At 43.3% G+C, this 15,834-nt stretch overlaps 1 protein-coding gene across 1 annotated transcript in view; it reads left to right on the top strand.

Annotated features, from left to right (window-relative positions):
* Positions 1-11,167, top strand: part of adam19a (ADAM metallopeptidase domain 19a) — a 69,299-nt gene extending 58,132 nt beyond the window's left edge. Inside the window, exons 11-23 of the mRNA XM_083695113.1 lie at positions 36-178; positions 303-480; positions 1,612-1,701; positions 1,866-2,061; positions 2,867-2,975; positions 3,737-3,941; positions 4,353-4,430; positions 6,095-6,203; positions 6,363-6,507; positions 7,788-7,887; positions 8,116-8,367; positions 9,014-9,219; positions 10,366-11,167. Coding sequence (XP_083551239.1) covers positions 36-178; positions 303-480; positions 1,612-1,701; positions 1,866-2,061; positions 2,867-2,975; positions 3,737-3,941; positions 4,353-4,430; positions 6,095-6,203; positions 6,363-6,507; positions 7,788-7,887; positions 8,116-8,367; positions 9,014-9,219; positions 10,366-10,417 — 1,863 coding nt within the window. The 3' untranslated portion in view covers positions 10,418-11,167. The remainder of the gene's footprint in view (positions 1-35; positions 179-302; positions 481-1,611; positions 1,702-1,865; positions 2,062-2,866; positions 2,976-3,736; positions 3,942-4,352; positions 4,431-6,094; positions 6,204-6,362; positions 6,508-7,787; positions 7,888-8,115; positions 8,368-9,013; positions 9,220-10,365) is intronic.
* The last annotated feature ends 4,667 nt before the right edge of the window (positions 11,168-15,834 follow it).

Genomic DNA, 15,834 nt, shown 5'->3' with positions numbered 1-15,834 from the left:
CCATCCAAATAAAGCTTGTCCTTCTGTTCCCCCAGGACCATTCAGATTTACCCATCGGAGCAGCCGCCACCATGGCCCATGAGATAGGGCACAACTTTGGCATGAGTCACGACCACGACGGCTGCTGTGTGGAGGCCACTGCAGAGCAGGGAGGCTGTGTGATGGCTGCTGCCACTGGGTGAGACCGACAGGCAGTGGAACATAGACAGTATATTAACAAATGATATGTTGTCAATAAACTAGTTATAAAGCCTAATAATTGTTAATGTATGGAGTAATGGACACTCTCTCTGGCTCAACAGGCATCCTTTTCCGCGCGTCTTCAGTGCATGCAGCAAGAGGGACCTGGACAGCTACTTCCAGAAGGGAGGGGGGATGTGCCTCTTCAACATGCCCAACATGAAGGACTTGGTGGGGGGCAAGAGGTGTGGCAACGGCTTCGTGGAGGATGGAGAGGAGTGTGACTGTGGAGAGCTTGAGGTGAGAAAAACCCCACTTAAGCTGTTAGCATCTTTCACCTCAGGGTTGCCCAGCATCACTTAGCCACACTGCTTAATATGTATGTTGTGCTATGTTTGTGTAACAGATTTAAGAGTGTTAAAAGATTTTGAGGCTTTGCATCTTGGGACGAGGTGTTTACGCTTGATAGACATACGCTTAAATCCTCTTTGGCTCAATTTGCAAGGGTGCAAATTGAAAACAGGAGAAGCTCATTGCTAGCTGACAGAAATGCTGATAATGTGTGTGGCTGTTTTTACTCCTACTCAAACCACAACTGACAGTTAGGTGGTGAGGATATCACTGGCTCCTGACAAGTCACCTGTTTTAAGCAGGGCAACCGAAACAAGGAATAGAATGTTGCTCTATAGTCTTCTTTAAAATTCCACTCTTCGAGACAAATCGACAATATCACACATGCAGACATATGGGGAATGTAGCTAGCTAGTGTATTTTTATTTCTAGATGTCTATCATATTCCAACTACTATTCCTTCTCTCCCTACACTGCCTTGAAACTTTATATGTAAGGAAAGTATGAAAACACAAGCTGTAGCTGGTAGAATTTCAAGTTACACCTAACCATCTTTAAAGCGTATGCCCTTAAATTACCCCACTGAAAACACCATAGGGATCTGTTTCTGAGTTGATCCATTCTCTCCCTGCAGTAATATTGCTGTTTCTCATCCTTCAACTCCCACGTCAGTTTAGAGTATCTGTGGCTTGGCGGAGTGCGCCATGGCAACAAGAGATGTCATTTTCATCTCCGTATGACATGGAGTGCGGTGGAATGTCTTTTTTTTACCTCCACCTCTCGAAACCTTGACACGTCGCTCAGTGCTGTCACCCCCACTCCCACTTCTGAACTACTAACCCCCACAAAGAAGTGAATAGAGTCAGGAGTTGGATCTGAGCTGAGTGTGTGTGAGAGGGAGGAGGTGACTGTGTGTGTATGAGTGTGTGTGTGTAGGCACAGGGTCGTGCTGCATTGATTCGGCTCAGTGAGGTAAATGAGCGGGCGGTTGTGTGTGTGTGTGTGTGCATGTGTGTGTGTCTGTGTGTTTGTGCAATTGATGGTGATGTGTGTATGATGACGATGTGTGTGGTGTTTCAGGAGTGCACCAATGACTGCTGCAATGCCAACAACTGTACCCTGAAGGAGGAGGCCCAATGTGCCCACGGGGTCTGCTGCGAGGGCTGTAAGGTACAGTACAGACAGTAACAAACACATCCACACACTACACTTTATACACTCTGTATGTCTCCAAAAGACCAATTAGAATGTATTCCTCTGTATTACACTATTACATCTTCTTCTTCCTACCCCCCCCACCCTTTCCCCCCTGGGTTTTGCCCCCTCTCCCCCAGCTGAAACAGGCAGGTACCATGTGTCGTGGACCTGCGGGGGCGTGTGACCTACCTGAGTACTGTACAGGTGGTTCTCCCTACTGCCCTGCCAATGTTTACCTGCTGGACGGCACCTCCTGTCAGTATGGCCACGCCTACTGCTACAATGGCATGTGTCTGACCCACGAGCAACAGTGTCTGCAGCTGTGGGGCTATGGTACGTAGAAGGGCCCCTATACTGTACAGATCACATGCTGCCCCTTTATCCTGTATACACTGCTTCTACATTTTCTTTCACATGTACTCACACTCTCACACACGTGTACAGTGTGTATGCAGGCATGCACGAGCATGTGCACGCACACACACACACACACACACACACACACACAAACACACACCTTGCCACTCTTCACCATGTTTGGATCCCTCATCCGTGCTCTATAAATATGGACCCAGAGAGTGCCTGTGAAGAACCTTTATCAAGTAGTTCAATTAGCGATGCATATCTCGACCTTCACTCTGTGTATAGAATTAGAAACTCCAGGATAGTCACCTTTAAACCACATCAACATAATTAATGATAAGAATCTTAACCCTTAACCATAATTTGCATAGTTTGGGATTTCTATCAACTCCTGCATGTACATGAGATAACACAGATTGTGATAAGCATCTGCACCTTTAAACCACATTACCATTAGAAGTTGGTTACAAAAGCAGCTATCACAATTCGAAGGGGGCCTCTAAGGTCTCAAAAAGTTGGGTCCCCTTTGTCAGAGTATTCTTGAATGTAACAAATGAAACATGTTAAACTCTTTTTACAAAGATGCCTTAGCACGTCATTATATTTGACAGTTGTTAAAAGGGTGAGTTGAATCTCTACATTAGGTAACTGCAACTCTATATTGTTGGCCTTGGGAAGTGAGGTGATCACTATACAAGTACAGAGTTATTTTCCATGTAGCTGTATGGTTACTATAGTAACTAAAGATTATTCCCATTGTGTATTATTGTTACAGGTGCCCGTCCAGCGCACGATGCCTGCTTTCAAGATGTCAACGCTGCAGGCAACGCGTTTGGAAACTGTGGCAAGGACGGACAGGGCAACTTCATGAAGTGTGAGAAGAGGTGAGGGAGCAATGGACACAGACATATCCTGTTGTAAAGATTCATAGCTCTGATAGCCCCAATAGCTCCATTGGTTAGCCTATGGTCTTGTAAATGACCATTTTATCATTATTATTTTTATAACCTGACAATCTTCTGGTCTCACTGTCCAGTCATAGCCATAATATTATAAGACACTACCCAGTCTTTTTCAAACTGCCCAGTCTCCTCAAAGCTATGCTACTATTGCTAAGCACACTCAGGTTGAACTGAACATTTCCTCCACGTACAGTACAGTACCTTGCAGCCTTATGTGTACTCTAATGCACCTCTTAGAGACAGTTTCCATGGCGTCGTTCCAGAGCTAATTAATGGAGCCAAATTAGCAGCTTAGCTATGCAAATTAGGCAACAGATTAAGATATTCAACGTCTGCCTTGTATACGTATGATACGTGACTGCCCAATTCCAGTATAGAATCCCATGTTTGTTGACCAAAGTGAGTCAGAGCGAGAGAAGGAGTGGAGATCAGATAAGCTAAGCCCATACCGTATCTGCATGCCAGTAACACTTGAGTCATACATTCACAATCCATTCATAGTTTTCTAACCTGTTTCTATTTGTTTTTGCTGGATGTTGTCTTGTGTGTGTGTATGGCTGTGTTCCTTGGTGTGATGTGTGTGTGTGTGTGTTTGGGTATTTTCTGTTCTTTGTGTGTTGGTTTTGTGTGTGTGCGTGCGTGTGTGCGTGTGTCTGTGTGTGTGTGTGTGTGTGTGTTTCTAGCGATGCCAAGTGTGGGAAGATCCAGTGCCACAGTGCTGCTAAAAAGCCCAAGGGTACTAACGCGGTGTCCATTGACACTACCATCCGTACTGATGGCATGGAGGTGAAATGCAGGGGCACGTATGTCTATACCACCCAGGATGGACAGGGGGACCTTCCAGACCCAGGCCTCGTCATGACTGGCACTAAGTGTGGAGAGGGAAAGGCAAGTAAGATAAGTGTTTTAGGGCTAGTGTCATGGCCACAGTTCTATATGAACTAAACCTGAATTGTTTGATATTTGTATAATACAGACCCAGATCTTTAATATCCCATAATGTTTTGATATGTCTTTATCTTAAGTCTGTACAGTGTCTGCTCCTATTGGTTTTATTCACATTACTTCCATTTATACACATTTCTCTCACTCACATACAGTATAGCTGTCCGTTTAAATCTACAAAGCAGTCTTAAAACCAAATATAAACACACACTCACACAAAAATGCACAGCCATAACTACCACACTGAGTGTGCCCACACACAGTCTCACACCCTTTCTAACAGTCTCAAATTAGTGAGTGTATGTGAAATGTGTGTGTGTGTGTGTGTTGATCACTCTGTTTGTTTTACAACAGGTGTGCCGAGACCGCCGGTGCCAGAACGCCTCTTTCACTGAGCTGGAAAGCTGCATCGCTCGCTGTCACGGCCATGGGGTACGAATCTACTGCTTTGGCCTCTACAAGCTCCTTAATCTTATTGTCACACTCTGTCCTTGAGCGAAGCTAGACTCATGTCTCTGAGGCTCTTGTAAAACAAGAGAAATATATGACGAAAACACAACAACACCTGAAGTAACTAGTTCAAGACTATATACTATAGCCTAAGGAAGAAATCACATAGTGTATTTGTTTATGAGGCTATAAATACGCTCTGTTGCCATGGGGAATAGACTTTAACCACCTGTTACCATAAGAGTGTATTGAGATCCAGATTGTCATTAGTAGCTGCATTCAGAATGAACCCCTCGCCTCTACCCTCTAAGGACTTCTGTAACCCTGACATGACAGCATTGGACATATCCAGTATGATGAATATACCACCATTCTACTAGCCAAGGAATCAGAGGAAGGAGCTTTTACCATGTTGTTCATACCTATTTGTTCCTTTCAGTTCTACATGAAGTGCCAAGGGTATAGGCACCAGGGGTTGATTTTGGAATTCAGAAAATGTCACTTCCCAAAGTCCCAGTTAACTTTGCTTTGTTTGTCATGACTCATGCAGGACCATTTGCATTTGGTGTTAGACAGGACTTCATTTCACACCTCTGAAATTTTTAAAACGGCCCTCCAGGTCAGCCATCTTACAGCTGCAAACAATTTTTCCTCATTAAATCGAGGGGGCTTCCATTAGATTATGTTTTTAAATCTTCTCTCCCAGCCCCCTGAGCCTAGAGACAAATAAACACACGCTTCCTGTCTTTAATCCTCCTCTCTCTTTCTATTCCCTGTTTAAAAGTCTCCATTTGTCCTCTTTTGTTTGCTCCCTCTTTCCAAAAGGGCAGTGAATGGAAATGGCTTTGAGGAGGGATTATTTAAAGCAAGTTTTCCCCTCTCTTTTGTGACTTTTTTATTTGCATTATCATTTGATTCATATTGATCCCCAGGCTTAAAAGAGCGTTGTGGATGTAAACAAACAAAAACGAACTGTCGGTTGTTGGCTTGAAAAGCATGAAAAATATTCACCAAGGAACTTGACAGGGTTGCAAGTAACCAGAATTACAAAGAAAATAGTCTAAAATAGCTTAAAAACCAAAATAAATAAAGGACTAAAAAAGGACTAAATTGTTTTAATGAAGCATTTGTAAGCAGTAAGCTTTGTTAATCATTGATATTATAATTGTGTTTTGATGTAATTGAAGCATGGAAGTATTTTCTACATCATTTACTGGCAGGAATATCATGCAAGATGTCTGTCGATATCAATCAAGTAGAAAATGCTATAATCTCTTGGAATACTTCTGATACGAGTATCAAACAAGTCTACTTCTAACACCAAGATCTTTGACTGCCAAACTTGACAGAAACTAACCCTTTCATTCAAAGTCAGCAAATTTGTTCCCCATTCAAATTCATACTGGTTGTGTTAACCATTAAAAATGGTTGCTGCATGTTTACAAAAAGAGCATTTCACCAATGACCAGAATCTCAGTATTATTCCACAAAGAAGAAAAGTCCATCTGTTCTAGATGTCTCCTGTTAGGCAGTAAACAAACAATTAGCGCTTTTAATTTGTTTGGCACCATTCCAAACACATAAGGTTATCCTGAGACTCAAGAGGAAAATCTGATTCAGAAACGTCCTTTGTGTGTGCTCTACAGGTGTGCAACAGCAATGGGAACTGCCACTGTAACCGCGGGTGGGCACCTCCCTTCTGTGAGAAGCCAGGGCTGGGGGGCAGCGTGGACAGTGGGCCTGTCCAGTATGACAGTGAGTTGACCTTCAGATACACACACACACACACACACACACACACACACACACACACACACACACACACACACACACACACATACACACACACACACACACACACACACACACACACACACACATCCAACCATCCCTTCTCTGGCGGTCTGTCCACAGGTCAGTTGGGGTTAGTGGTGGGCCTGCTCTTTACCTTCCTGGTGCTCCTCCCTGGTGTTCTCATTGTCTTCTACTGCTACAAGATCAAGAGTTCCTACTACCACAGGTGGCTCATCCAGAGAGAGAAGAACAGCAAGGCTAACAGGTAACAACCACTGTCCCCTACTGATCACCACCATAGCTATACTGTGGGCCAGTGTGTAATAGAGTCTAGGGCTCTTCTCAAATGCTTGAAAAATTGATTCTGATTGAAGAAAAAAGCTGATCTAACATGATTGAATAGGTGAAAGCAAGGGTTCCACCATACAGATTTCTCGTAGGCAGTCTTCAGATCAGTGATTCTTTAAGGGAAGAGAGGAAGGAAGGAGTCATTTTCAAAGATTTCAAACGTGGTCCAGTTACTGTAGATCGGTTTGTACAGATGTTCTATCTATGTTCATGTCATCTGTGAAATCGACCCACTCAGCACATTTTGCATCAGCTCTGATTTACGCGGGCAAACACATATGTTTGTCATCTGTGAAATCAACCCACTCAGCACATTTTGCACCAGCTCACATTTATACGTCTAAACACAAGTATGCTCTCATAAAAGTGGTGTAGTACAGTACCTTCCCCCCTTATGAGCAGTGCAGTATACACAGACAGGCAGGGACGTCGTATAACCCAGCGTGAGTTACTACCTCTGATAGCAGTCCTGTCCTACAGTATGGTTTACGGGATATGAAGTTGGCTGAGTCGTTGGATCAAGTCCAGAGGGGGAGTTATTCTGTTATGGTGCCCCTGGAATAAAGCTCTTGACCTTCTAAATGAAGACAGAGACGGGCTAATCATTGATATTGGACAGGGAATGGGTCTCAGTTTCTCTAAAGAGAGAAATAAAGGAGACATCTGAAGGAATATTTAACGATACAGAAAATTGAACTTGCAAGGATGATAGAAAGGCTCTTAGCTGCACCAGCTGGAGCAGTTTTTTCCTTTCATTTTGTGGTCAATGGTGGGGAGTTCGTTTATAGTTCAGTGCTATAATACTGTGTGTTGCTTATTAAAGATAATTTCATGTTTTGATTTATTTATTCATTGTCTGCGTGTTAGAGTATGTTCTCCGAACATCTGTTCTGGGACTAGTAGATGCATGTCAAGTTGAACCTGAGGTTTTCAGAAAGCTTTTTACCAGACACTCTTTTAGAGTGTTTTGTTTGCCCTTCACCTGTCCATTTCCTTAAGCTACTTGAGTAACTTTATAGGGACACTTTGCTGTCTGGTGTATACTCTGCCTAATGTTCACCAGTCCTCACACCTGGGTCTATCAAATCAATAATGTGATTGAAAAGCCAAGATAGCCCTCAGAAATAAAGCTGTCTAATCTATGTCCTCTAAAACCCTGTAAGTCCTTCATTTCTGTTCATTCCCTCTTCTCCACAGACTGGAGGGCTCTATGGAAAAGGGCAAGAACGGACATCTCAATCCTGCCTTTCACCTGAAAGTGGTGGGGCCATCCAACAAAGGAAACAGCCACAAGGGGGTACGTGTGAGGGGCTTGAACCTAGGCCTCTATTGCTGCCATGAATAGTTTCCCTGTGTTTCTGAGGATGACAGACACATTGATTTAACTGCTGTTAAATTGCCACTTCAACAACTGAGTCTCAACCATGTGTCAACTATCTGTAATAGTCGCTGTTACTGCCTCTTGCGCTCTCTTCTCCAATGTCCGTTACTAACTTTCTTTCTTTTTGTATCATTTCTTCTGTAGCTTCCTCACACCAGCAAAGAGGTCTTGCCTCTACGACCAGGCCCTATTCCTAACGGCACCCAGCCAGTCAACATTGTGCGTCCCCTAAGGCCCGCCCCCTCACCGCATAATACGCCACGGGACTTCAAGGTGGCCCGCCCACCCCTACCTGTCAGCAAGCCTCCATCGGCCCCACCCAAATCCCCCGCCCCCCCTCAGAAACTCACCCCACCCAAGAAACCGCTGCCCCTGAACCCAACACGCTTACCACTGGTGAGACTTGTTTTAATTTCCAAAGATAATTACTCATTGAAAAAAGGTCTTTCTCTTCTAGAATAGTTCTGTCTGTTGGTTAATTGTGAGGTGTTTGGGGACTCTTGGGGACTGAACAGCTGAAAAGCAATAGATGAAATAGTACTTTTTGTTTTGATTTGATCTTTTATTGTTTTCTATCGATTGTCTCCAAAATAATCCCATTTCTGGTTCTCTTTAAGGTGTAAAATGCTTTTCGAAATCACATTGGCTTTGCATTTATTATTGCACTGTGTTTGTGCAAAATCTAATTTGCTGTGGTTGTTTACTGATAAAGACCTAAAAGCTGGTAGAGTAATAGTAGTCCATAATGAAATAACACACCATGCAGTCAGACCAAGCCTGCCAAACAGGATTAAAAGCAGCTTGAGCTCTATTATAAGAGAGGACAAATACAGTCCACAGCAAATAAGTTGTATTTACATTTACGCCCCTGTTGTAATTCCTGGTATAATGTGGAGTGTATTATTAGGAGAGTTTGATACAGTGCTGTACTGTATTCTGGCTTTGATCACAAGTTGTAAGAGATCTATTTCTTTCTTTAATGTTATTCTTATTCAGTTTTTCCACTCTTGTGCTCTCTTTTCCTCTCTCGTTTTTATCACAGTTGGTGTCAGAGCTCCAGCCCAGACACTCCCCCTCCCCTCCTCAGAGGCCCCTCCCTCTCAGCCCTGCTCGTGGGGGCTTACCCATGAGCCCTGCACGGGGCCTGCTTCCTAAACCCTCTAACGGGCTGCTGGTGATGATGCCCCCCGCTGTTGGCCCCAAGCCAGTGGGCAAGGTTTTAGCCATACCCCCTCTCAAAGCACTCAGGTAGGTTCACGCACACACACACACACACACACACACACACACACACACACACACGCACACACACACACATGCGCACACACACACATGCGCACACACACACACACACACACACACACACACACACACAGTACCCGACACTTGTCCAATACATGTAGGCTGTCTTACTGGGGTGATACAAAGACAGGCTGCTTTGAGTGTGATTAACAGCATTATATTGAGTGGCCAAAAATTTTGCAGGACCATGGGTGAGTCTCCAGCTCCAAATAATTGCCCATTGTTCTGGCATCAGAATGACCTCACCAGGAATATTAGTCCATCAGACATGATCTAGAATAACCATTACAACAACCCTCGCTCCTAAAGTAGCTATTGTTAACTGTTAAAAAACCTGTTAACAGTTTTTTTTTTTGTGTGCCTTTCTAACAAGACTTCAAGGCTCAAACTCCTTTTCAGTGGTCATTTTATTATTTCCCATAAACAGAAATAACTTGGCAGTATCAGGGAAAATGATTGCCTCCTTTGATTCCCATATCTTTTCATCTCACACTGCTTTCGGCTCTGCAAGCAAAGCTGTCATGGCTGGGGTGGGAGGCTGCGGGGGCTTATTCTCCTGGAGCTTATACCCAGGTAGTTAAACACCCCTCGCAGGTAGAAGTTTATAAGCCACAACTCACATTGTCAAGCACAGATCTTTGATGCAGTTCATCAACAACCAATTTTCAGTTTATGCAGCTGTTATGCTCAGAATCTGACAAGCACACATGTGGTCTGCACTTTCTTTAGTACCAGAGTAGTGTCTTTGTTTGCTCTTGTTATCTGCTGTTGTTAAAGGTGCTCACAAACCATAGGGTGATTGTTGTTTGGGTTTACGACTGTTCCGGTTCTGTTGGGGGGTTAGGCATATAAAACGTCTCTGTCAACATCTCACTCTCCCTTCGAGTCGATACTAAACTTAGGACTGCATCGATCTGTGATGCATTGTCCTTTTCTGGAGCGTTTTTATTCTGGGACAGGAGTGACAAAAAGAATGAGAGTGCTATATCAGACTGTTTTACAAGTTAATAAAATGTATTTGGCTTTTCTTCTTCTTCTTCTTCTTCTTCTTCTTCTTCTTCTTCTTCTTCTTCTTCTTCTTCTCTTTCTCAGACCAGTCCCAGGAGCGAAACCAAACACAGCCTCTTCGCCTTTCCGAAAATGACCCTTGGAGACCAGCTGAGGCAGCAGCAGCAGTCTGCCTATTTGCACTAAAGAGACCTTGTTGGAGGTCTGGTACAAGGCTGAGCTGTCCAACAGAGGGGGGGGGGGGGCACCAGGCAGAGGTTGAGGAAGAGGGGAGTGGAAGGAGGAGGGGGGAGGGGGGTTAACATAAGGCCCCTCCAGGGATCCAACCTTGTCTGGCTTGAAAAACGACCTCACCCCGGCGCGATGCAATGAGGACGCGGTTTTGCACGGAGGACTTGCAGACTGAGAAATGTGTTATTGCTGGGGTGGTCACATTGCCAAAACCTTGATTTGTATTGTTTGTCAATCCGTTTGTGCACCCTGTATATAAAGTGCTAGCATTTTCTAATTATTGTTGTCTGTTCAGATTTTTTTTTCTTTAATTTTATTCAATGGTTTGTGTTATGTGCCAAAGAGGTCTTTGCAGATCTGGGGTGTAATCAGAATGCGTAACATTCTAAAACGTTTTGGAATTGAACAGATGTTAACTCACACAGAATTAAATGGAATGTCTTAGTTACATTTGGAGGAATCTATGCCTGACATGGAGGTTAGCACACAATCTCACTGCTTTACTGACAACTAATTCACACTGTTTACATTTCAGAATGCTCAAGTAACCCTTAAAGCATCCTGAATACACCCCTGGTTGTTCACATGTATTTCATTTGAATGTCTCTTGCTGTGTGTATGATTTTTGAATTGTTACATAAAATCTCACCTTTTTACAAAACTGACTCTCTATGTTTTTATAGCTTGAGAATGATCTACACAGGCCAACAGCATCTCAAAATATATTAATATATTTCTCTATCTATGAAACAGGGACAGCTAAAGGACTTGACACTCAAAAGGCAACAGATTTTTCTCAGCTTGACTGTGTCAATAACAGAGAACATGACATTGCAGAATACACAGTAACAGTCACATCTGTATCCATTGTTCACAATCCTCAATAGTCTCTAAGGCCATAGTCTTTTCAGAAATAACCCTTAGAAACCTGAACAGTTTAAGACCTAATTTCCAAAATACAAAATGTCACACACAAAAACAGGGCTTATAAAGAGTGGGTATAAAAATGTGGGTTTAACAAGTGGCCTTGTAGAGCAAATGTTGTATTGCAGAGATGCACTTGAAACAAACTAAAACAAAATCCTCTGAAATATTAAAGTGCTTTTAGTTTCAGTTGCCTCAGGGCTGGATTGCAGGGGTCTCTGTCCAAGTTCCTTGAAGTGGCTGCGATGCAATGACCTTGAATGGACAGCAATTGTATTTCCCCTACACTTCGGCACTACATTTATTGGTAGAGTTGTAACATGAATATCCTTTGATGACTGCCTGGCTGAGTTTGACCCTTTCTCCAAAGCATACAAGCCTAATTACTGTGAGGTGACATGAAAAAGCCAGTGACCGTTGCCATTTCCATGTGGGCCAATGGACAAAAATGGTTGGCTTGAGTAATATTGATTGCCCCACATCAGTGTTCTAATGTTTATGATACTTGTGTGATTGAGAGACCAGGTAGGGAGTGTGTGGTAGTGTAGGGTGAGTTTCTGTTTGATGGCAGAGCACACCAGGCAGCTTTACTCCCAGCCTATGCTCTACCCGTAATGGATTCCAGTCCGCTGGAAATGAGATATCTGCAACCGTGGCACACTTATCTCAGGAGAGTAATGTATTTGGAGAATCCGCGGTTCGAGTGGAAGCGGTATCGGACAGCGAGGAGGAATGGCCTCTTGGGGAGATATATCGATGCAGACGTTTTCGAGCCCATTACCAGGGCGCCCAGCGCCCAAACAACCCCACAGGGTGGATTCCGCGCCGAATGGCTGACGTGATCTAAATGAAATGCGGTTGGTTTTCTGTGGACGCTGTCTATAAATCAAGAGCCACCACCTCCTCTGTGGCCTGACGTATAGGTGTATAATACGTTAATGTTGCTGAAGACAGAGACACTGGACAGAGAGGTTTAGACAAAACAAGTCATTAGTGGGCTTGCTTCAGCAAGTCCAACTATTATTCTTCCCCATACTTATTCCAATTCGTCCACCTGCTACTCCTCCTACAACTTTGAAGTTATTCACAAAAAAACGTGCAGAGATGTTTAAATTAAAGGTCCCCCCCCAAGAAAATGTCACGAAATAACCATGCTGAATCATGACGTATTATCATTGGCAGTCTGTGACAGTGCGTGCACCTGCCATGACCAAGTGGTGGTCCGAGGGTCTCTTAATGTTATGTTCCAACCTTAATTCAGGCTGGCCATGATAGAAAAAACAGTTGTTCATAGGTATAGATTTGCACACTAAAATGTACTGATTGGCCTTACAGATCCTCTCCCACAACTCCTCCATTCTATTGCCTTTGATCAAATTGTCTTGTCCTTGCTTCATCAGTGTGAGAGTAAGATGAGTGTGTGATTAATTATGTACAAAGAATAAATGGAATCACTCAGGGTGCTGGAGGGGCTACTGCTACAGGAAAAAAAACAAAAAACAGCAACCAATGTGATGGAACAATCAAGGAGGAATAACAAAGTTGCCCTCAACTAATTTCTGCTCAAAAATGTTTTTTTCAACTTAAAAGGAGAAATATTTAACTATTTGTCGATATTAATATTATTCTTTAAATGTTTTGCTGATGTTTGTTATTGCTTTCTTTCATGTAATCTTTTTGTAAATCAACACCTTGCGTGATGCTTTCCACAGTGGCCTATTATGTTTTAGATTTCTTCTCTTATTCTTGAAGTCGTCTGATGCCAACCCCTCAGGTGAACCCCCAACACTATGAAGGTAAGGAGCTGGACGGTCTGGACCGCATTGAGTTTCTATTTGGCTCCCTGAAATGACCATACAGTACTCTTCTAACCAACTGTTACTGGAATGATACTGGTCAAAGGTGATTCAAACAACTGAAACAAACTTATTCAGTGGCTGTCTCTTTTATTAGGCCCTTCAGGTGGTTTGCAATCAGAGGCTCACAAACCAGTCTAGTCATTGATTGCTTGAGTTTGATTGCTTGAGTTTGGTAATCACCTCTCATTCAGAGAAGCATCCTGCATCTGTGTGATGAGAAATGAGTAAAGCTTGAATCACAATGGCTAATAAGAGCTTGATATGCACTTTAATCAGTGCCTACACTTCATAGACCCACCTCTTAGTCAAACTTGTCTGGTATTGATTGTGCAACAGTTAACTTTAAAGGGGGATTGTAACTTGTGTTCCACATGGCTTTGCTGTTTGATAATTGTGGATACTGTGTGAACCCAAGCTATAGAGAACCATATAGTATGGACAACCCCATGACCAATCCCTGCCACTCTGTAGGCCAAATAGCCATTGGTCCAATGAATGTTTGCCCAAAGGTTTTATCTAACAAATTGTCAGATTGAATTAAGGGTAGACTCCACAATATAATGCAAAATAGCACAAATATAGCACTGAAACATTTCTAAAGTCATCCAGAGTCTACCTTTAAAACCTTCTCTAACGCTCTCTTTAGCTCCAGCAGTTCACGGATTTCCTCCTGTATTCTACAGACATTAGGAAAGGTCCCACAGTAACCTGGGTTTCCAAGACGACACCCCACACCTTCAACATGCCGCTCCCTTCCAGACCACCCTTCTTCCTCACCCTATTACATGCTCCCTGGGTGAGTGTTGCAGCTAGAGCTGTGTGTGTGTGTTTGTGTGGGTGTTACTCATCCAACACAAAAAAGTGTATCACCTTTTCTTCTAGTTCATAGAAAGAGCCATGATGCAGCCACAGGTGGATATCTGAGCGATAGTGCCCTATCTTACCGCACGTTCTGTTTTAACTATTGGCCCAGTGCTTGTAACAGCTTATGTGGTAGTTTCATCATTCATTTCAGGTTTTCTTGTAGAGCAGGGATGACTTACATCTACACCTACAGCAACCTGGTTCTTGCAGTTGCCAGAGAGAACCATAGAGAGAACACGAGACAGCAGCAGGAGGTTGAACACAGCTGGCCCCATATAAACACACCACACTACCCAGGTACTCTTCTCTCTCTACTCTTCGTTCAGTATGGACGGTCTGTTATTCATTTCCACCTACAGTACCCAAGTTCTCCCTGATGTCATAATTCAAAGAGAAAACCCAGTACAGCATCAGGACAGTGCCAGAGGGAATTGGCATCATCTGAATACACCACAAAACTAAGGTAATGTACCTTGCTTCATCCTATCTATGGAATATAACAATGCCTTCAGGGCATATGTATCAGTGTGTCTGGTCATACTAATGAATTTGGCCATGTCTATGTTTCCTTTCTTTGTCCAGATGGGGGATTCGGTGGCAATTCTTCCCCCCCTCCCCTCCAAGTCAGACCCACATATCCAACCTATGGATGGTGAACTAAACACACTTAGATACACAGTGGATGTATTGTATGAGTTCTGGCTTGAATTGACCATTCACACTGTATCAAGAGCACAACAAGAGAATGGTGTTATCCAATGTGTTGCCAAATGAGTTTCAAAGTTTGACATTTTTCAAATGTCTGGGGTACAGTGACATCTACAGGACATTTACATCAGCTACATTTACATTGTTTCCGTGTTGAAATACTTCCAGAAACCATTTGCTATATATTCTGCCAAATGTAAAATACACAAGCTTAACAAAGAATAGTTACGTTAAAGATGCTTTCTACTCACTGGATTTCTACTCTTGCATGCAGCAAAAAAAAAAATCGTAACCCAAATCCTATCTCAGCCTCATATCTAACCACTATCAATAGTCAGGTATCCACCAGTCAGGTATCTCTTGACCTCTCAGAAACCCCAACCTTAGCACCAGCCTGAAAATGTAGTACTGTAACCTCAAAGCTGTTTCTTTAAATATCAACCCAATCAAGCAGGTTCCTCCCACGTTGTCAGGACAAACCATGCATCATGCAAACCAATGAAGTAGCCTAAGCCCACGGACATCAGCCCATTTCCATGACGCTAAGTGTGGGGGTTCATTCAGAGCTTCAATTACAGCCTCTAAATGTCAGACCCTCCACTCCCAGCGATGGTAACCAGGATGCCCTCATGGGGGCTTTCACCCAGACGTGAGAGGAATATCTCCAGGCAGATAAGGTTGTCTATGTTTATGGAGAGTGTTTGGGTGTGCCTTATCATACAGGGAGGTTGATAAGCCTGCAGTCCAACCCGCAATTGGAGTGATTACCACGATAGTCAATTAGGCTCAGGTGGTAATGAGCTCATGATTGAAGCGAGAGATGATTAATAAAGTGTAATATGTTCAATTCTGTCATATCTATTAATAAAGTGTCACATCTAGAGAGGAAGTCGGAAGAGGTAATGTGGTGGAGCGGTAGTGTGGTCATGCATACCAACAACCTATCCAGTTTCACAAGATGAATGTT

This window comes from Argentina silus (genome assembly GCF_951799395.1).
Source record: "Argentina silus genome assembly, chromosome: 1".
In the NCBI taxonomy this organism is placed as follows: Eukaryota; Metazoa; Chordata; class Actinopteri; order Argentiniformes; family Argentinidae; genus Argentina; species Argentina silus.
This window is presented reverse-complemented; position numbering and strand designations above follow the sequence as displayed.